General features: G+C 37.9%; 1 protein-coding gene across 3 annotated transcripts; it reads right to left on the minus strand.

Moving 5' to 3' along the window:
* Positions 1–516: 516 nt before the first annotated feature.
* Positions 517–22,674, minus strand: LOC104609326 (F-box/LRR protein). 3 transcript variants are annotated; one of them, XM_088890832.1, is made up of 7 exons: positions 21,037–22,674; positions 20,759–20,943; positions 17,597–18,030; positions 11,237–11,398; positions 5,973–6,048; positions 4,956–5,111; positions 517–1,097 (listed from the first exon to the last, which is right to left on the minus strand). In XM_088890832.1, exons 1-7 carry the CDS (start codon positions 22,466–22,468, stop codon positions 927–929), a joined length of 2,616 nt encoding a protein of 871 aa, XP_088746958.1. In that variant the 5' UTR covers positions 22,469–22,674; the 3' UTR covers positions 517–926. The 3 variants fall into 3 exon arrangements, with proteins under 3 accessions (XP_088746958.1, XP_010273917.1, XP_010273916.1); XM_010275615.3 differs by having other exon boundaries at positions 517–865; positions 1,008–1,097; positions 20,759–22,674; XM_010275614.3 differs by having other exon boundaries at positions 20,759–22,674.
* Between the last annotated feature and the right edge of the window lie 131 nt (positions 22,675–22,805).

The raw sequence follows: 22,805 nt of genomic DNA on the forward strand, positions 1-22,805 counted from the left end.
ATATATCCCATCTTTATACTTGCATTGGCTTCACGTCCAGACCACCATATGTCAAACCATTTATTTATTTTCTCTCTCCATTTGTCTTCTTCTATGTCCTCTTGCACTTGCCGTTCAACTGGTTTGAACGTTGTATATCTGGTAAAAGAGCCACAAGTACAATTTGAGTGTCATTTTTAGTTTTTCTTTATATATATAATGCACAATATCTTGATCAGTTTTTGGTTTAAACATTTTACAAAGTGCCAAGTGATCAGATCTATCGATACACGAACATTCATCCAAATTGCTAAAGCTAGAAGAGGCAGCCTCGTTTGAACTAAATGAATCATTATCAAAAGACGAGAATGTCTGGTTAGCAGATCAAAAGCACATCGGGAGGGGGTAGCAATAGCCAGATGAAAAAAGGAGGAACGTCGTTAACCATTGGCTCATGCATCGTCCAAGGGCCTAATGCATACCTTCAACCAGAACCCTATGGCCTATGCTATCATCGACTCTTGCAACAAAGTAGTAAGAAAAATGTTCATCTAGTTCAATATATATCAATTGTTCATTGTAATCTATACAAACCACTCGTTCCAAGAAAAGGAATTTCCATCCATTGTATCAGAATTCAACAAAAACTGACAGAACAAATGCATGCAATGACAAGCCATCATGATGCAACTTTGGTAATTATAGCACATGTTTCCGGTAACAAGCTGTGAAGGGAAAAACGAAACACACCAAGACTAATTAAAAGCAAAAACAAAAAAGACCAACTTTAAGACGCCATTTGGGGGGAGATTCAACTCAATGTAACAATCTCAGTCTTCTTCTGATGAAAGTTCCGATCTAGTGTATATGCATAGTAAGCTTCATTCTACAAAGGAAAAGAAAATTTGTGTTGTCTCCCGGACTTTAGTGAAAACAATCTGGTAATATCATGCATCTGAGTCACCTGAACTTTGTGACCTTGTGCAAGAAGGTAAAGAAGAATAATGAGGAGTTTCCCGAGGACCAACCATATTGACATTTTCTAGTATTGGGGTCATCTTCAATCCAATTATCTGCACAAGGGGATTTGAATAGCCATCCAGAAACAAATTTGTAATCTGCAGGGAACAAATCATTAACCTTTATTAACCTTCATAGATTTCATTATACTGTATTATAAATTTCAAAGTTCAAGGATCATGAAAAAAAGATCCAAGAACACCCAAGTCTAAGAACCAGAATGAAATACACATGTATACTATGGAGACAATTCCGAGAACCTCCACACACGTTTAAGGAGATATGATCATATTGGTCGAGAAGAAAAACTAGTGATACCAAGCAACTAGCATGTTCAGCATACCTGTATATCGACACTATACATATTTACACCAACACTGGATGTTACATGATCCCAAGTATATTGCTAACTGCATGAACACTGCTAAAATAGGTAAAAGGTGCAGTCAGACAAATGAACATCAATGAATTTCAGATGTCTTATCTTTATCTTATGTTTAGAGCCTTTCTTTAACAGAAAGCTTGATTGTTAAGACGATAGAGGGATCAGCTTTATTTTTTTTATCAATAACAGCAATATTCATTAATTGATTAAGAAATTTTATAATGGGAAGGAGCGAAAATATCTAAACTCCCGGAATCAGCCAGCATACACCCAAAATATAAGAGCAATTACAACTGAGCCCAAAATATAGAGTTCCTGTTCACCCCTTGCCTAGCTAGCCCATCTGCAAAAGAGTTTGCACTTCTTTTTACCCAAGTGCATTGAATTTCAATGTCCTTAGTCAGCCACTTAAATTTCCTCTTTTCATTGCTGTAGTTCCAAAGCCTAGAATTGTCCTGTTTAGCCAGCTCACCACAATCTCAGAGCCTCCTTCTATGATCAGTTTGCTAATATTCATGTCTTTAGCCCTTTGTACCCCTTCTAGAGCTGCTAGTATCTCAGCCCTCATGGAATCTCCCACCCCAATTGGGCCAGAGAACATGTAAGTGAAAAAAAAAAAAAACTAATCATGGGGTCCAGATGGCTTCAATGGGGGCATATCATCTCTCACTTAGCATTACATGGGGCCCATATCATCTCTTGGCCCCATGAAGACAAGCTTGCAGTTCTTGTATACTATCTCTCTCTTTTGCATGGTATTCTTGGATGAGAAAATAGTTTTAAATAGATATGTTTTGACGAGGTCTATATGTTCTTGAAATTTCTTTAGGTGTCAATCATGACACTTCCAAATCCAAACCTTGAACAATGGTAAGCAGTCTTAGAGACAGAAAGGGGTACAATGGTAAAATATTGGTAATGACCATTTTCTTTAATCCAATATAAAGGTGTTTGTTCATGACAGCCCAATGGTCAGGTACCTTTGTTAAGGTGGTCAATAAGTTCCCTGGTAATAGATCTGAATAAGTATTTTAAAACTCAGTTATACAGATTGAATCCTGGTAAAACTAGTTCTGATCAAGTTGGGCCTGTCTGAGGTTTGTAAATAAATAGATCAGCAATCAGGTCACCAATATTAGCTACTAAAATAGATCAGCAATCAGGCGTTTCCACTAAATCCACCCCCAATTTTTTTATTTTCGTTTACCATGAAATTTAAATACTTGTACTGTTGTAATTTATTTTATTTTTGTGATTTTAATATTCTTACAATTTTATTCCAAAAAAGAATTAATTTTCCCACTTCCATGTATTTTGTCAACTGAACTAAGCCTTGTCCCATCTATATGGGGTCCAGTTAAATGAATCTGCCATTCTGCCCTATTCATTGTTAAATTATGGACCCCCAAATCATTTCTTACTATTTCAACCCATGTCCTTTTTGGTTTTTAGACCCTTCAACTTGTAACAGATCATTTTTTTCTCATTGGGGGTGCTGTAGGTGGCCTTCTTTGCATGTGACTAAACCATCTTGATTTACTTTCTCTCATTTTATCACCTACTGGAGCTACTCTTAGGTTCCTTCAAGTACATTTCTGATCCTATTCTTTCTAGTTTTCCCACTCATTCTCAACATTCACATCCCTATAATATTAATTTTTGGACATGTTTCTTGACTGCCTTACACTGCTCCATACAACATTGCTGGCCTCATAACCATTTTATACAAACACTTCTACGTATTTTCTTACTTTTAAATCATCATAGTCTAATCCTTGTACCAACCATATAGAGCCAGCCACATGAACCCTGTTCTGTCATTCCGTTCTGTTTAATGCCATATCCATTGTTAAATTATGAGCTACTAAATCATTTCTTGCTACTTCAACCCATGCCCTTATATGTCTACCTCCTAGCTCTTCAATCCCCTTCAACTTTTAACAGATTACTTCTTATTGATGATGTAGATGGTCTTCTCTGCACATGACCAATCCATCTTAGTCTACTTCCTCTACTTTTAAATATTTTACTTAATAACTCAACCAGATTATGAGTAACTCAGATCAGTGGCTAAATGATCAGTGCAATTTTCAGATTTTGAGGCACCAATTTGAATTAAAAGACCTCTTATTTGTATTTCTTAGCTTCAGGGCCTCTTTTATTGGCATTCTCTTTTCCATGGTTTGCAATTTCAATATTGATGGACATTTCACCATGTAGAGATGGGGAAATTTCGGGAACATTTTTCTAATGTCACTAAGATATTTGGAAAATCTAAAAAAGAAATTTTTTGAAAATATGGAATTTGTTAATAAACCTTAAAGAAAACATTAGAAGAAGTATGATTGCACATTTAAGGCTTAAAAACCATAGCAAACAACCATATGAATCAAATACAGAAGATTAAGAGACTTCACTCAGTATCTCTCTCTGTTTCCCTTTTAGTCTTCTATTTATCTTCTCTTTATTGCATATGTCACTACTTTCCATTTTGACTCGTGTCTTTTTTGTCATTAGATTGAGAATCATCTTTTGTAGTTGTGTCTCTTCTTTTTCTTTTGAATTATACTGACTTAGTTGAATCGTATCAAAATAGTAAACCAATCATTCAATCACTGCAACCCCATTTATTCTTTAAGGGAAAAATTAAGAAATAAAAGAACTACGATCATTTAATGGAATATCAGAGTCTCTAACAATATTCTAAAATTTTAAATCTTAAAAGCATATTCCATCAATAAAATCTGAAATATCACTAGCATATCAACAATATATCAAAGATGGTCGGAAAAAAAATCCTGCCAATATTGTGAACCATGCTCTTGTAGCTAAACTGGTCTCTTTGGACTTTGCCTCCAAGGCTCTAAGGCTAATATGAGTTAAACAAATAAAGTACAATGATATTATTAGTTACTAAGCCTTTTTAATTGATAGCTCTAGAATTTTATTAATTGAACAACAACCAATGTCTAGCCATAAAGATACCAATAGTAATCAAAAACATTACTAAGAGGATGGAAAATGGATCATACTCCTCAGGAGGACAACTAAGTTTGTCCATCTAAGACCCCTTAAAAGGGTTATTACCCAATGTTGTTCCCAGCAATATGGGGTCATTAGGAATGGACTGGGATATGGACGTAAACCTTGAATGTTTTCTTGCATAAACTGGCTGCTCTCAGACTCAAACCTGTATTCTCAAGTTTGACAGCCTGAGATTTTACCATTGCACCAATCAACAGTTCCTCTTTCTAAGGTCCTATATAGTTAAGAAAAGGCTTTATTGAGTTGAGGTAAAGTGATCTATAGAACACCGTTTGGTTTCACACTTAGGATTGTAGACACATGCATTAACACTTTTTTTTGTTAGAATATCCAATCTATTTTTATAGTAGCTAGTGCACCAAAATGCCTGCAGTGGTAATTCAGAACAGTCCTGATCCAGCTATTTTAGATTAATGAAAGCCTATGTTTTCCTCCTAAGGAGGATACCATCACAACTTTTTCAAAATATGGCTCAAGTGTGATGTTTCACAACACAAATTAGTGCTTCTAATATGCACAAACATACCTGAGTGCACCCAAACAGCTTAAGCACTTTCAATGATATGCAGCTGTCCACTATTAACCCTAGTGCCTCATCTGTCAAATTGCGGCACCAAGACAGATCTAAACTCTGCAGTTTTCTTGAACGTTTGGCAAGAGATATGGCTGTATTGTGGCCAACCTGTAATAAGTCACATGATGCATGAGAAAGCAGGTAAACAACTTTTTAGGTTCAAACAAGCCAAGATTATGGCCTCCACAAAGTCCTAAACCAGAACCTAGCTGAATGATTATTTTACAACCTAGAGCCAGACAGAGCTTGGCATACACAGTAAACAGGCCAAGCCACTGAGTTCAAATAACAAGTTTAAGCCTGACAACTAACAGTAGCCAGCACATATTTGTTTTCTCCCCCTAGGCCCCTCTCATTAACCACAATTCGCACTGCTCAAAATGATATCAAGTTCAGAAGACCAACATAGTGAGTAAAAAGGACAGACAAATTTGAGGAATCAGATGAAAACAACATCTATGACCCTAAGTTAACCACCACAAAAACTTATAGAATGCCAATCAGAAACAGAAAGTATGACAGAGTAAGGAGAATATATGCATTGGTGTGTAGAATCATTTTGAGAGTAGCTGCAAGCAATGGCACAAATGAAGTGAATAGGTTTAAGTTGCAGAAAGAAGCCGTGTCATGGAAAAATAAAGTTCTAATTTTCCATGTTATAGGAACTGAACCAAATAAAAGTTCTGAATATGGAATTCAAGAAAAACAAAGCATACCTTAGTTATGAAAGAGATACTAGATATAAAGATCATCTAAAGAAGTAAAACTGTTTCTTTTCCTTTAAAGTTTCATTGGTGGTAGGGGGAGGTAAAATGTAGTGTTGCAAGTTAAAGTGCAACATTGATGGACAAATGTGGTGTACCTACATGAAAATGATATTTACATCTTGACAATCATTGATTTTTATGATTTAAAAATGGAGCCACAAAATCCTTGATGGAAAATGTAGTGTTGCAAGTTAAAGTGCACCTTCTTAACACTATTCAATGAAAGATCCGTTAAGAACCCTCCTGAGGTTTCCAGAAATGCTGCAACAGCTTCATCACTGTGAATAAGTGTTTTAGTTAGTTAGCCAATGAAAAGTAATGGCAACAAATTGAAGAATGAAAACACACGAGTTTAACAAGCTATATTAACAATCTAATCACTACCATATTATATTACAGTTAAAAACTTGAACATATGTAAGTCAAATAGACCAAGTTACAAACAAGCAAGCACACAAATAAAGGGACTTGGGGAGAAAACTAGGATTCCAAAGTAGTAGGCTAGGAACACAGTGTGTAATAGGGAACACACTATTGCCAGGTCCTTTATCTGTTAACTTCCCCAAAACCAGCATTTATAAGGTAGAGCAGTAATATAAAGAATTTTCTTGACGGATACTATTTTCACCTTTACTTTCTTCTAGATGAAGAGATATATAATCTCTCCTACCCAATTACTTATGATTGATCGTCTCTAAGAAGTAATAAAAGGCCATTACCCAATGCCAGCCCCAGCTATCTGGACAAGGACAAGGACCTAACCTTTGAAACTTCTTTGCACAAACTGGGTGCCCTCAGATTCAAACTCTAAGTTCTGGCATTGTCTGCATGAGATTTTACCATTACACCAAGCAATGGCCCCAATCTTTAAGAAGTAATAAACAATGAATTCTCTTTCCAGCATGATTACTAGTTATTAAAGGGATTCCTAATTCAGAATCACTCCTGCTAAATTTCCATTCAAGTTCCCACAAAATTAAGAATAGACATGACTTCAGCAGTTCCTTTTTGCACTTACGTTTGTATGAATGTTTTCTCATACCAATCAACGAGACAATTCCACATCAAAGGATAGTCTTTATCAGATTAAGAAGGAAAGACAACCATAAACGAGAAACAGATTCCTTCCATTCTAAACTTGATATCCAATCTAATCTTTGTCTCTGTTACTGATTCACGGTTAAGTTTACTTCTTAATCTGACATGGACCACCCTTTTATGTGGTATCTCATTGATAGTTATGATGAAACATTCAGACAAATCAAATGTCTGAGCAAAAGTGAACTCATAAGCTCACGAGACTTCTAATAATGCAAACATTGCATGCCATTTTCTGTCACTGCCATCCAATCTTTTCCAAGATTATTCTTGTTTCAAAAGTTACTTGTATCTGCCAGAGATCTATATAGCCAAATGAACACAAGCCATAGAATTAAGAGAACCATAATTTTGGTCCCTAAAGAGCCATTGCTTTGTTGCTCCCATAGTGTTCTGCTTATCACTAACAAGATCAAAGAATTTTATTAATCAACAAAGACTGATAAAACTTAAGAGCATCATGATAACCCAACTAGGGAACAGATACAAAAGCTTTTTAATTGAAGAATCCAAATAGGAAACCAGCAAAACAAATAAACACATCTCAGAAAGAAACAAGCTATCTTGGGACTGATGATCCCTAATAATTCCACACCTCATTTTATTATTATTATTTTTTTATCAGCAACACAGAAATTTTAAAGACAAAGATTGCAACCCTAATGAGATGCTCACATTTCTCTAGACTGTTTAGGAATATTTTGAAGATTCCATGAACTCTCACTTCCTTCCCTAAACCATCCAATGGCCACCTAAGAATCCTACTCAACCTCCACATTGGTACAACAAAAACTTTAAAAAAACTGAGCCTTAGTAGTGATGCTTTTATCTCCATTCTAAGAGAGCCACAGCCACCTAAACCAATAAGGCTATAAAAAGCTAATAAAATCTCTAAGGCCCTAATAAATCCCTAAAAGCACCTCCACCATAAATATCCTTGGTTCCCTAGAGTGCAACCAACAAAATTTAGCTTCACTGCTTTTAGGGGGAGGGGACAAGCTCTGATTTTGGAACTTATCAAAAGTTAACTTTTTTACAACTGAAACTTTATATTAAAAATATACAGAAAATTATAAAAATGTAAAATACAGCCAACAGTTAGGCTAGAACCTCCACCCTACCCCTTACAAATTAACTCCATCACATGAATGCCCAAAACAACTGCTCCCTAGTCACCCCTTGTTTAGCTAAGGCATTAGCTAACCCATTTGCCAACCTAGGAACCATTGAACCGTTATCTCCATACTTCTGATTATTCATTTGATTTCCTTAATCTCTTGTCTAAAATACCACAACCCTTGTCCATTATGCTTTAGCCTGTTTATAGAGGTGTAAATCGGGCCATGTTGGGCCGGCACGGACGGACCGCATGCAGCCCGTGCAAAGTGTGGGCCGTGCCATGCCAGCCCGCGGGCCAAGTTGGGTCGTGCTTCCCTCCCCTGGGATACTCTAGGGGGTCGGCACGGCACGGGCCAAGCCCGCATGGGCCCGTGCCGTAGGCCAGACTGGTCCACGAGTCAAGTCTTGGGCCAGGCTAGGTTGTGGACCGGGCCAAGCAATGAGTTTTAAAAATTTTAAAAAAATAATGAAAATTTTATCATAAATTCAAAAATAGACAAAAAATTAAAAAAAGATATTAAAATTTTATTTTATATGAATTTTAATGTATACAATTGTTTGTATATGCAATAATAAAATGAAATAATATAATAAAATTATATATATTAATATATTATATAATTATTATATAATATATATACATATTATATATTATATATAAATATATATATATGGGCTAGGCCAGGCCACAGGCTAGGTTGTGTTGGCACGGTCCGCTCGGTCGTGCCATGTCGTGCCGGCCCATGGACCTAAAACCCTAGGCCCGACACGGCCCATACGATCGTGCCATGCCTGACATGGCCTGCAATTCGTCGTGTCGGGCTGGCTCAAAATTGTGTTGAGCCACAGGCTGTACGGCCCAATTTACACCTCTACCTGTTTGTTACCACTTGTGAATCACCTTCTAACAGAACTCTTGTGAGATTCAATTCCTTTGCAATTGATAGAGCCTGTAGCACAGCCATCAACTCTGGCCTCAAGGAGTTTCCATTCCTACTGAACCTGGAAAAAAAGTGCAAGAATATCACCCTTTTCATACCTAAAAGCACCCCCTCTACTGCCATCAAAATCTCAGGCTGACAAGTGTGAGAATGTCAGTTCAAATCTAAGAGCAGCCACTTTGTCCAAAAGAATGCTGAAGGTTGGCTCTGTATCCAGTCCACCACTCCAAGACCCCAGAAAGCTAGGACCAACATTGGGTGGCCCTTGGTCTGGATCATGTTATCCATAGACAAATCACTAAACTCTTCTATGGTTCATAACCAATGAACCACTCTAATGGCAAAATCATCTGTTAAGACATGACCAACCAACTTTTGCCTAAAAAGGCTGCCATTTCTTTCCTCCCAAATGGTGTACAATACAGGATGTCTCAAATATCTGATCTTTCCTCTCCTCCTAGGGGAGAAAAAGCTTGCTGAGAAGTAAGAACATCTGTGCTAGAAGCTGCCAAGGAGCATTGAAGAAGGCAAAGAATTGGCTCCAAAATCCCTCATAATTAGCCTTACATAGAAAACACATATGGGGAGATAAAGGCATTTTTGCCTTCACATTTATTGCATCTCACAAGTGTTGACTTTCTATATAAGACTTATTGTGTTCTACAATGTATATGCTGTCCATGCACAATGTTGGCTTTCAATGCATCTTTTGACCCTATAAGTGGAATGGGTGGATAGGAGTATGTCCCACATAAACTCTAGATATCCGTTTCCTGTGTTGATTGATATAGAACATGTAGAAAAAAGGAATAAATAAGGTACCCTCATGCTACAAAAGGAAAATTAGACACTAGGAACATATTATAAACCAAAATAGGAAGGAAAGAAAGACCAGAGGCACAAAACCAGCACTACCCCAAATAAACAAGGATCCTAGAGTTAATAGGGTTGAACCCAAAGGGTAAGCACAATACAGAGATTTGTATGCTAAATTTGGAAGGGTGACTCACTCCCGTAAAAGAATCTATTAATTCTCTGTCAATTGGTTAATCATAGATGTGATGTTTTACCTCACATGCAAGGTTTCTAGTTAAGGTCTAGGATGGGAAACTGTGCCAGGTAAAAGAATAGAAAACACATTTGGTTCCTTCATGCACGCTCCATCTGACTTGGGGAGATATACCCAGTTGGTAGAGGGGGTATCTTTAGAAATGAGGAAGGAAGAATTATTGTTGTCTACTCAAGATCGATTAGTTTGGAGATTCTTTGAGGACAGAAATAATGGCTGTGATGGAAGGTCTTCAAAGGACTATAGAGTTGAACATTCAGAAGCTAGTAATTGAGGGGGACTCAAAGTTGGTTATTGAGTGGTTGAAGAAGGAAGAGGAGGCTGGATGGTGGCGCTATATTAATGAGAAACGGAGTATGTGGCTGTCTCAAGGAATGGAAATCAATGTGCAATGGGTGAAAAGAAATGCTAATTCATTCACTGATACATTAGCAAAGCAGGAGATGGGAAGGGATCATTTATTTTGGGCTGTATTGTAATTTTACTGTTTGTATTTGGGAGAGTTAAGAGAGCTTATCTATCCCCTTATCCCCTTTGGACACTTTCCTTATTATTATAATAAATCAGTTTCTGTTATTCAACAAAAAAAAAAAAAGATATGCCCAGTTGGTAGAGCAGCGCTCTTGCAATTGGATTGTAGTAATTATGGGTAATACATCAAAATGTCAATTATGTGTGTATGTGTGTGTGTGCAACCAGCATGTTCATTATGCAATGGAGCAGTAACACAAATCTGTGAACTATCTTTATTCAACCAGAGTTAGGCTATAGACTACCTGTTTTACACCTCAAAACACCAGGAGTTTGTATTTACTAATATCATATATTTTCAGTATATTATTTTTTACCGATTATTTTCAGTATATTATTCACTATATATATAATTTACTCACGAGCTGACCAAATCAAGAAGCTCACTAGGTTCCCAGCCAAATTAATCACTCTCATTTCCACATTTCAATGGCAATCATGACCAAAATGAAAATAGGTAAACGTGTTTGTCAATAATGTAACACTAAATTTGCAAGTAGTATCAAGTAAAGCAAGTAAATTACAAAAAGAATATTTCCAAAAACAGCATATTTCCTGAAAATGCTAAAAAGAGTGAACTTTACAACATGAGTATGCATAATTAATTTTGCAAAAATATATCACCATGAGCAACTACATTTAGTTTATTAATTATGGAAGAGAAATAACAACTAGATCATGATGTTAACAGAACAAAGAAAGAAAAACCTGAATGCATTGCGGCAAAGTTTGAGCATTTGAATCGATCGACAACCATTTGCAAGGTAGCATATTGCAGAATCAGTCAATTTGTGCAAGTTAGCAAGATTAAGTGCACATAATCCAGAACAAGCTTCTGCAATGACTTTTAAGGAGTTATCAGTCAATTTCCTGCATCCAGTAAAAAAGGTTTCCAAAATCAACAATGGGCAAGTTAACATTACATCATTTCAAATGTTGTGTATAAAAGCAATAATTCTGTGAATCAAGGGGAAAAAAACTAGTGAGCTATAATATGCTTACATGTAAACTGATCATGCATTGTTGAATTACTTTTGTCCTAGAAAAATAGTGAAGGGCGTCATTAACCATGTGGCATCAGAAGATTTTGCATGCCTAAAAGATTTTTCTAATAGTTAGGGTTTAGCTCAAAACTAAATCAGGATTATCTGAATTTAGAATTACTATATGCCTTCTAAAGAGAAAAACTTTTCTTGAAAATTGATTTACAAGTTATTCCCATTGGATAGAAAGTCTCCAAGGAATGTAATTACATGATAGATAATGTTTAATTTTGAAGACTATAACTAGTGCTGTCAATGGGTCAGGTTTGGTCAGGGTCAGGGACTCAGGGTAGACTGTGTCCCAATCCAATAAATAAATGTGCAAAACCAGTTCCGAACCAGAACCTGTAGGGTCTGTAATAACAGACACAGAACGGACGCAATTATTAATTGGGACTAGATCCAATTATAATTGATAGATATATTTTTAACCTGTAATTTAGCAATAAACCTACTTGTTTTTTAAATTGACACATTTTGACATCATAATATGATAATATTACATCATGAAAAAAATAGGGATATAACTTCTAGGATGGTTCTTTCAGTTAATTGAAGCTGGTGTTATGATTTCTGTAACTTTTGATATTGATAAATATAGGTTTGATTGGTATAGAAGAAGATAAGCTTCTCCAACAATCAGACTATGAGGAAAATTATTGAACCAATAGTCAAATATTCAATATACTGGAAAACCAAGTCCCATAAGACTTCACTGAATCCCCATTCTTAATAGAAATCTTATTGCAGTGAAGAGCAAAAAACTAGTTCACACCACTTGGACTCACTGTGCTCAATTAAAATGTTCAACAGGATGGTTTTTTTATCAATAACAAAACTTTCATTAATCAAACAGGATAATTAATTACACAGAGGAGGAGATAAACTCTCTTAACTCCCCAGCAGAGGCAAGAGCCCCCAAAGTGAGAAAAACCAGAATTACAACTGAGCCCAATATATAGATTCCCTGACCACCCCTTGCTTGGCTAACTCATCAGCAAACGAGTTAGCAGATCTCTTCACCCAACTGAACTTTATTTCCATGTCCTTAACCAGCCATCTGAATTTTCTCCTTTCATTGTTGTAGTTCCATAAACCAGCCTTGTCTTCTTGCAACCACCCTAGCACCACCTCTGAATCCCCTTCAATTGCAAGCCTTCTAATGTTCATATCCTTTGCTCTATGGGCACCTTCCAAGACTGCAAAGATCTCAGCCCTGAGAGAGTCACCAACCCCAATTGGGCCTGAGAACAAAGCTGAAACAGTCCCATTCTCATCCCTAAATACAACCCCAATGCCCAACTGCCCAGGATTCCCTCTACTACTACCATCAAAGTTCAATTTTATAAATCCAGTGGGAGGAGGGGCCCAAGACAGACTTAGACCCATTTTGACATGGGCGCTGCTAGCGATCTCTCTCCATTTCCTCAGCAGATCATCCACAGTAAAACCTGTGAATAGGTCTGAGGATTTCAGCCACTGAATGTACCTAATGTGAATCAGCTCTATCAAATTTTCGACACTTCTTTCTCTTTCAGAGAAAAGTCTTGAGTTCCTTTTTCCCAAACTGACCAGCACACCACAGACCTTAGGCATCTCCACATAATCCTACCCCTCTTCAAATGCCACTTGAAAAATGAAGAGTAAAAGAAGTTCTGCACATCCACAGGGGGGCTCCACCCAAGCCCAAAAAGGGAAAAGGCCCATTCCCAAATAGTTTTGGCAAACCGGCAAGAAATCAAAAGGTGAAAACCAGTCTCCCCAACAGCTTTACAAAGAATACACCTATGAGGGGATAAACATGTCTTGGGTCTCTTTCTTTGAAGCAGATCACTAGTGTTGATTCTATTCAGAAATGATTCCCAACAAAAACTCCCAACCCTAGGAGGAATTGGCTTGCACCAGATCTCTTTAATAGGGAAAGATAAGCCTACGAGTTGTCTGGCTGAGTCAAGACTTTAAAAAAGGAGGCACCAGAGAAGGAACCTAAGGGGGTGGGGTCCAAACTCTGGTATCATCCTTTGTGGGGTCCAAGAAAACATTTTCAAGAACACCCAAGAGAGCCAAAGTGCTGTTCAGGTCTGTATCTCTAACAGCCCTTCTCAAACCCAAATTCCATCCAAACCCAGAATTTGAGGATGAAGGGATAATGAAGGAAAATATGGGCTCATTTCTTAGGTCAAAAAGAGCATACAAAGATGGAGACTAGTCCTTCAATGGGGAATTCCCTACCCAAGTCTGTCCCTAGAATTTTGTGAGGTTGCCTGAATTTAAACCATACCTGATCAAAGGGGAAAAGACACGTAATAGGTCGTGGATGGCTTTCCAGGGTGAAGCACTTGTAGTCCTTGCTAGCATTCCAGCATCCCATCCATTGTCCTCCAGCCCATGAATGCTCACCACTATTTTAGCCAGCAGCTTCTCCTTTCCTAAAGAGAACCTCCATAACCATTTCCCCAATAAAGCCACATTCCTTTTTCTAATATTCCCAATCCCTAAACCTCCTAACCTATTGCTTCTAACCACCACCTCCCACCCCACTCTATGGTCCCTCTTCTCATCTCCCAGCTCCCACAAAAAGTGTCTCATCATCTTTTCCAAACTATTAGACACCTTTGTTAGAATCTTAAACACTGATAAGAAGTAGATGGGTATATTGGCTAGGGTAGCCCTAATTAGTGTGATCCCCCCACCAAAGATAATTCTTTTTCCAAGAAGCAAGTCTCTTCTCAAATCTTTCCACCATCGGATTCCAGAAATTGCCTTTCTTAGGGTTGTCTCCCAGAGGTTTGCCAAAATAACTCAAGGGCCAACTTGATACTGCACATCCCAACAGCTCCTCACATTCCTTGATCTCCCCATCCTCCATGTTCACTCCCACTACACAACTCGTCTCAAAAATCACTTTAAGACTGGACATCTATTCAAAGAGTTGTATTACCATTTTCAAGTTCCTAATCCATCTCAAATTCCCACCTTCACAAAAATGCATTGTCTCATCTGCACTATAAGTGGGTAAGTGGGATCTCCTCCTTTCCTAACCTCCGCCCTCTTATCAAGTCCCTTGAATATGCTCTATGAATCAATCGTCCCAGAACATCAACAATCAAGGTAAACAAGAAAGGAGAGAGTGGATCACCTTGTCTTATTCCCCTTATAGCTGGGATGAAATCTACCACTGTCCCATTTACCAACATAGAGTAATGACAGTTCCTGACACAACCCATGATCCATTTACACCATCTTTTCCCAAACCCAAAATTACCCATCACTTCCTTCAAAAAGGACCAATCCACCAAATCATAAGCTTTTTCTAGGTCCAGTTTGCACACCACTCTTCTCTTTTTGACCTTTTTGAAATTTTCCACTCTCATTGGCAATTAATATTTGGTCAGCTATCTGTCTACCCTTCACAAAAGCTCCTTGGTTAGGTGCAATAATATCAGGCAAAACTTGCTTTAACCTCAAAGACAGCACCTTTGCAATTATCTTATACAGAATGTTTACCAAACTTATTGGTTTGAAATCTTTTGGATGAGAGGCATCTTTCTTCTTTGGGATCAGAGCAATAAAGGTGGAGTTCAGCCCACGATTAATTACTCTCCTCCTATGAAATTCATCAAACACTAGCATTAAATCCCTCTGCAATATTTCCCAACAGTCTTGGTAAAAGGCCATTGTGAAACCATCTAGGCCTAGAGCTTTTGTTCTGTCCATAGAAAACACAACTTCCTTTTATTTCCTCCACTTCAAACCTCCTTTCCAACCTTTGTCTATTTTCTGCCCCTAAATCTGGCCAATCCAACCCTTCTAACCACACCCTCCCACTTAAAGGCCTTCTGAAAATGGATATAAAGTGATCAATAAAGGCCTTTGCTATCTCATCCTAGTGGGTCAAAATTGACCCCTCAACTTCCTATCTCGAGATAAAGTTCTTTCTTCTCCTACCATTTGCCACCATATAAAAGAAACCAGTATTTCTATCTCCCTCCTTCAACCATTTGCAGCAAGATTTTTGTCTTCAACTAACTTCCTCCTTGTATAGACAATCCTCCAACTGCCTTCTCAATTCCCCTCTTTGTTCCTTGTCTCCCTCTTCACATTCTCCCCTTTCCTCTTTCATGTCCAAGTCCTCAGTCTGATCCATCAAATTTCTCTTTCTTTCCTCTAGTCTACCAAACTCCAATAGATTCCACTCCCTAATCTTTGCTTTCAAGAATTGGAGCTTCTTATGAAGCCCCATGCCTTCCCACTCCACTGAAGGATTACATTGGTCCCACCATTCTCTAATTTTCTTAGTGAACCTCGTGTGTAGTAGCCACATGTTCTCAAGTCTAAACGGAGTAGGTCCTCCTTGCAAATCACCATGGGTCAATGATCAAAAGTGAGTCTAGGAAGTGCCCTAGATGCTGAACTCCCCCAGTGTTCTTCCCAATCTGTTGAGAATAAGAACCTATCCAACTTTGAGCAAATTGGATTCAATTGAAGATTAGACCACGTAAAAGTCTCGTGGGCTAATGGGATTTCTTTAAGCTTAAATGTATCCACGAAGAGATTGAATCTCCTCATACTTGTTGTCACCCTCTGATTAGGGTTATTAGTTTCTTCTGTGAACCTAACCACATAAAAATCCCCACCCAAACACGAAGGCCCTTCCCATAGTCCCCTAACATCACCCAATTCCTCCCACAGTTCCTTTCTCTCCCTATAATCATTTGGTTCATATACATTCGTTAACACCCACTCAAACCCACTCTCTACTTGCTTTAACTTCAAAGATATCTCTCCCTATAATCATTTGGTTCATATACATTCGTTAACACCCACTCAAACCCACTCTCTACTTGCTTTAACTTCAAAGATACTACGTATTTACCAATTAATTCCTCTATTCCCATAAGCACATCCCTCTTCCACATTGTTACAATTCCTCCTAAGGATCCCCAAGATGGAGCAACCACCCAATTGATCCCCCTAGCTCTCCATACACTTTTTGCCCATCTGCTATCAAAGTCCATTCTTTTGGATTCCTGGATTAGCACCACATCCGGGTTATACCTCTTAATCACCTTTTTGATCATGCTCTTTTCCTTGCACTCCCCAACCCCCTCACATTCCAACTAAGAATCCTCATAATAACCTTTTTCCTTGCTCCCCTCCTACTACTAGCCTTTACTTCACCCTTTCCTCCTATCTCCCTTCACTCCAAATTGCTTGTCACCTTCTCTCTGTTCAGCCTCACTACTTCACTCTATTTCCTCTTCTTCGTTTTACTCTCTTCCTTCTTTTGTAGGAAAATTTTTAAATCATTCGGATTCTTCAGTTTACACCCTAATTTTTCTACAAATTCGTTGAATAGGATGGTGGAGCTAATAAAGATTGATTGGAGCAAAGTTAGCAGTATTATTAGAGATTCCAAGACCATCCCATCAAGAATTCATCTGTCTCATCAAGGCACTTCTAAGTTTTTATGAATATTTCGGGCACCAATGGGATCTTAACCAAGGTCTTCAAATTAGTTTCCATAATAATAATGATAGTGATCATGACAATAGAAGTAATCATTATAAAAATAAAAACAATAAAATGTAGTGTTGGCACAATATCATTCATTTGAAACCTGAATCTCACAAAGACTGGAACATATATAACATGAACAAGCAACCTATGAATACTCTTGCAAATTTTGAATAATGCTCAAAGGGACCACCTCTAACCTATTGCAAGATGTTTTCTCTTTAACTCAAATGATTGCCAACCCTAAATAACATGTCTTAGGTCGAAATTGATTTTTATAATTTGTGGTTTATTTTGTAGTCCCCCTATTCATAAACTTCATTGCCTCAATAAACAGGTATGTGTACAGAAACCAAAGTCAAACTCCCACCCCTAATAAGGTGCATGTCTTGAAGAACGTAATAAAAAAGAGTATGGTCATGATGTAACCCTATAAATTAGATCAAAGGTTTAAAGGGAATTTCATGCAAATACCCAAAATGTACAAGGAGATGGATAAGGAGCTCACCAGCAATCAGCAAAAACAAGTTCCTTTATTCTTGGACCATGTATGGCAATTAGTTCTCTAACGAAACCATCACAAACAGTTTGAACACGTGACATTGACAACAATTCCAAACATTCTAACTTCTTCAATGCAGGTAAGATTAGCATTGCATCTATATTTGGACAATCATCTAAATATAACTCCCTTAGTACCGATCTCAAAGAATCAGCTAAAGCATTGATACCAATAGAACTGAGAAGAGAGCATTGTCCCAAATTTATAGATCTCAGAGAAGGTGTCGAAGCAACAAGTGCGTTTAGCCCAACATCTGAAAGGCGGCATGCCCCTATCAAGGATATAGTTGTTAATGCAGGCAAGGTATTTGGTGACTGAGCCAATGTAGCACGTAGCGTATAATCAGAGATACATCGTCCGCATAGGTCAAGTTGTAGCACCTGATTTCATGATAGGGAACATTCAACCTAATTAGAAAACTCTAGTAACTAAAAGTGAAGAAACTACAAGTCAAACATCTTTTGCTAAGTAAGAAAGATCTTCCAGTTAGGATAAGATAATTAGAAGAGAGTATAATCTAAATTAGAACTTGCATTTAGCTTTGCCAAGTTGCAAAAGGAGAAAACTTTTTTCAACTTGTAAAAGGAGAATACAAAGTATAGAAATATATCTTGGCAAGACATTTTCACTAGACTACCAACAAAATATAACAGTCCAAGTTATATTTGCAGCCAGGTAGCTCCCTGATTTGCAGCCAAGCCCCAAAGGCCCAACTTCAATTTTGTTTTAGGAGCACAGGAGATCTAGTTAAAATAATCAACACAGGTGACTTCCTTTAGCAAGAACAAGCATCTGCAAAATACAAATTGCTTATTCTAATTTTAAGCCTGTCTCCGCTTGAACCACTCCTTGGGTTTTCTCTCTAAATGAATGTTCATCCAAATACATGCTTACTAGTAAAACACCATAAACATTCTTCAGACACCAAGGTGAAATATGCAAGATTCATGCATTTCCAAATAGGTAGTATTTGTCGTCAAACAACTCCTGATGGTTGGTGTATCTCCTAAATATTTGCTAAACAAGACTATCTAGGAGAAAAAAAAAATCTTATGCATTACAAGAGGGAGGGAGGGAAGGAGGGAGGGAGGGGGAGAGAGAGAGATCATGGGTATCAACATCAATACTATGCCATTGCAGAAATCTTAAAGAAGATAGCATAATTTTGCAAGCATGAGAAATTTTATTGAAAAAGCATTAAATACTGAATGGTTTTCCACTCACTAATAAAAGTTTGGTATACCAGGACCTCAGTCAAAAACCCAGATTCATATTATAACACCAAACTACTGTATTGGGAGGTTTGCATCATGTTTATGCTTAATGTTAGAGAGAAGTGACAAAGTAGAAGGAACCACAATCTGAAAATATTTCACTCTCTTAAAGTGAGGAAGTCTAACAATATAAACTATCAAACTTAGCAATCTGAATATGAATGTGAGTTGCTTGCAAAGTCCTACGACTTGCACATATGCTAACTCCACTACAACAAAGCATATGCATAAATTGTGAATTAAATTAGCAATCTAACTCAATGGTACACTGTATTTCTCTCTATAAACCCTACTAGGAATATAGCAAAGCTGCACCATCCAGTTCAAAATAAAATCAGGTTAATTATGGTCATTCAACTTCATATCCATTATAGTTTGTATACACTCATTCAAGTAACACAAAGACCCTTAAACATGATCAATGCTGTCTTTGGATCGAGGAGCTTGAAATTAGCCTTTTCGAATTATGATCCATTGAATTGGGTACAATGGATTAAGAATCAAATCCAATTGATTTGAAAATTGACTTGTTTGGATGTTGGTTGGGAATCATGTGGTTGACTGTTAGAACTTAGAAGTAGGGTATCAATAGGTTAAATCTAGAACCAATCTAGTTGGCTCCATTTTTCAACCCAGACAGGATATTTTTCACCAGACCCAGGTCTGGATCTGAAATGGATATAATTAGATGGGTCCATATCTGGTTTGTTATACATTCTGACCAGATCTAAGGTTGGATCCTAAAAAGAGAATATCCAAATCCTGCCTAAATTTTATTTGTATCTACTCAATCAATTCCATCCTGAAAAAGGATTCCTTTTAATAATTCAAACCCACTAAATATGCAGGAGTAGTAGTAGGCATGAAACATGTTGATTTGGAGAAGAACCAGCCAAATCCAATATGGGGATGTTGGACTTGAATCTGGTTTAGATTATATTAGAATCTTTTAAGTTGGACCTACATTCAACCATTTACACAATCAGAATATATAATGCAATGTATGGTGGGATTCATATCCATTCCACATTTCAAGTGGATGTAACTGATGGGTTTGGGCCGGATTCATTTTGACATACAGAATAGGGATCTAGAGCAGGATGGATCCTGGACCTGACCCTCCCCATTTCACGCCCTTTATGAAGGTGTGGATCTTGGATCTAATCTGCTTCATTTAATGCCCTAGTTAAGAGAACATATGGAGAGAGGCAGAAGAGTGAAATGTTTGCTCTTTTCCATTTACAATTCTTCATCAAGGGAGAATCAGAAATTGACACAACCTAATGTGTCATTTTAATTATGAGAATTTTACCATTTTTATTCCACCTGGGAATTGGCTCCAATTCCATTTCCACCATTCAGACAGCACATACAAATGATTTAAAAGTAATGCAGTAGCCTAATTTCCATTACTGATTCCAATTCCACCATTATCTTAAGACAACCTAATTGATCAAGTAAATGCAGTAGCCTTTCATTGATATATCTTACCAACCACTAAAACCTTCTTAGCAAATTAGTAAGTTGGTGTTACTTCTTTCTAGTCTCCTATGCTGAAACATCCAACATCCAAGAGCAAGTAAAAGTTGTATGACCTACCAACCTGAAGAGATGCAGGAATGAAGAGTACTTGAGAGTTTAGACTCAGCCCTATGTAGTTATTCAGGTTTCACCCAGGATGCTATTCAATTAGAGTTTCAACAAAAAACAAAAAACAAAAAACGGAAAAAATAAAACTATGTCGAAATAGCCCCAAATATCTATATAAATCATAGAACTCAATAACTTTATCAAATTAAGAAAGAAAGCCACCAAAAAATTAAGAATTGTTTACCATTAAGTTTTCGGTGTTACATATCCCAAAGGTTCTGCTAAGTTGCTCCTCTGTCACCCATGAACAATTCTTTACACGTATCTCTGTAGGACAGCCACTGACAAGTAGGTTCATAAAACGGGAGTCCATCCTTCGAGAGTCACAGAGCAACTCACTGAGTTTGTGCCTTATGTCATCCGGGACACCTTCAAGAGCAACAATTGCATCTGAATTCTTAGCAAGGATGCTTAGGGATAAATCTTGCAACGAAGGAACTGAGGGATTTGGAAATTTTTGACCTCTAGTTTTTGAGGGCATCCATTTAATCACTGGTGCATGTTTGCTTTCAACTAATAAGGAATTCTCCTGCTGAGAATTTAGCTTCATTCGATCCTTAATAATCTTCATTGCAGTTGAAAAGGGACCAGGCCAATCTTCAGTTTCCTGATTGGTTTCTACTGATGGCATTTCCCTTTCATGTGAATGAGACGGACTATGGGACTCTTCAACTTCAGGTTGAAAATGGGCGAATTTAGAAGCATTTGCTCTAGCTGTATCATGGAACCTTTCCTTATTTTGCCTTCTTCGCATTGCCTTATTCCTCACAGCCATTTTTGTGGCCCGCTTTTTCAACTCCATTTTTCCAGCTTCGTGCAGCTGAATAAGACCCCTAACTGCGTCTTCAATTAATTCTTCACATTCAGGATCCAAATCATCGTTCACTGGATTAATACCTAGCGACAAAAAAGAATCCTTAATCAATATAGCCTTCCCTTTTTCTTCTCTGCTATACCTTTTTTGACCATTAACAAGACCATTATCATCATCAATTGGATCTGCCTCCAAATTTCCCACATCAACAACCCCTCCACTTTCGGTGATTTTTCCCACTTTTTCTTCATCTCCTCCTCCTGTTTCCCTCGCTTCCTTCTCCTGAAAAACTAACCCATCATGGTCACCGTCATTCTTAGTTATCTTATAATCAATACCGGTCCCTTCTGTTCTTCTCTTGGAAATTCTAGCTCCCGATCGTAAATCTGTAAACCAATTGGCATCTCCATCTTCTTCCACTGGATTCAAAGCGGGTAAATTGATATCGATATCCAATTTTCTCTTTCCATTCCCCCGGGCTGATTTCATGGTTCTTTGGCTTTTCGTCCTCAAACTTTCCGAATCAGGGCTCGCCATTTCCGTCTCTCCACTAGAAGTGGAACCCGACGCGGGTTCTTTGGTAACCGTAACTTCTTCGGCATCCAAATCAACTGCATGCTTCTTAATTCCTTCATTCTCTTTAATTTCTGTTCCCAACTCATCATTCTCTCGATCAATGACCCTGTCTGCAGCAGAACTATAAACCACGGGGGGTACCTGGTTATCCTCACTCGTTCCCTTCAGACTTTCAACATCAGAATTCAAACTGTCCTCCTTGGAACTCAGAGCCCCAAGATTTTCTCTAGTAACATTCTTCTTTTCGTGTCCCTTGCAGCTACCTTCATCATTTCCAGCAGCTTTTGACTTGGACGCAAGTCGAAGACTCCGTCTTGGTTTAAAAGCTTCAGGCCTTTCACTAAACGAAGTAGGAGGAGGAGTTGAGCTACTCATTGCAGGAGAGGGGAGAATGACATTGGAAGGTTCCTGGAGTTGTATTGGAGTAGATGGTTCAATTATTCGAGCATTTAGGGTTTTAGGAGAAAATTTAGGAATTATTTCACGAGATCGTAAAAGCGTCATTGACGGATATGCATAGATAAGCAGACAGATGAAATAGAGGAAATTATGATCGACAAAGGCGGCGAGAGATGAGGAGAAAGATCGACAGCGATGGATTCGGGGACGGGGACTGGGACTGGGACTGGGTGCAGCAAACCAAAGGTGCTTGTAACAACGTCTTGGCGCTGAGACTTCGTGAGGAAGCTCGCAAGTTGCACGTCGAGGCTGCCTCGTCGGTTCGTTATATATTTCCCGCGCAAAAATCGTTGCGCAATGATATAGTGTGTCTCGTATATCCTTTAATAGTATAGTGGTCAAACTTAAATGGTCAACTGAGTGGGAGTGGCTAAAACTGTGC

The sequence above is a fragment of the Nelumbo nucifera genome, chromosome 6 (assembly GCF_055504915.1).
Source record: "Nelumbo nucifera cultivar China Antique chromosome 6, China Antique-T2T, whole genome shotgun sequence".
In the NCBI taxonomy this organism is placed as follows: domain Eukaryota; kingdom Viridiplantae; phylum Streptophyta; class Magnoliopsida; order Proteales; family Nelumbonaceae; genus Nelumbo; species Nelumbo nucifera.

Bases quoted from the DNA above. Each gene is read 5' to 3' on its own strand.
- LOC104609326 (XM_010275614.3), bottom strand. From the start codon at position 22,468: ATGACGCTTTTACGATCTCGTGAAATAATTCCTAAATTTTCTCCTAAA. The intron at 18,031-20,758 runs GTAAACAATTCT...TCATGAAATCAG, and splicing joins GTAACACCGAAAACTTAATG to GTGCTACAACTTGACCTATG. The intron at 1,098-4,955 runs GTATGTTTGTGC...TGTTCCCTGCAG, and splicing joins AGCTGTTTGGGTGCACTCAG to ATTACAAATTTGTTTCTGGA.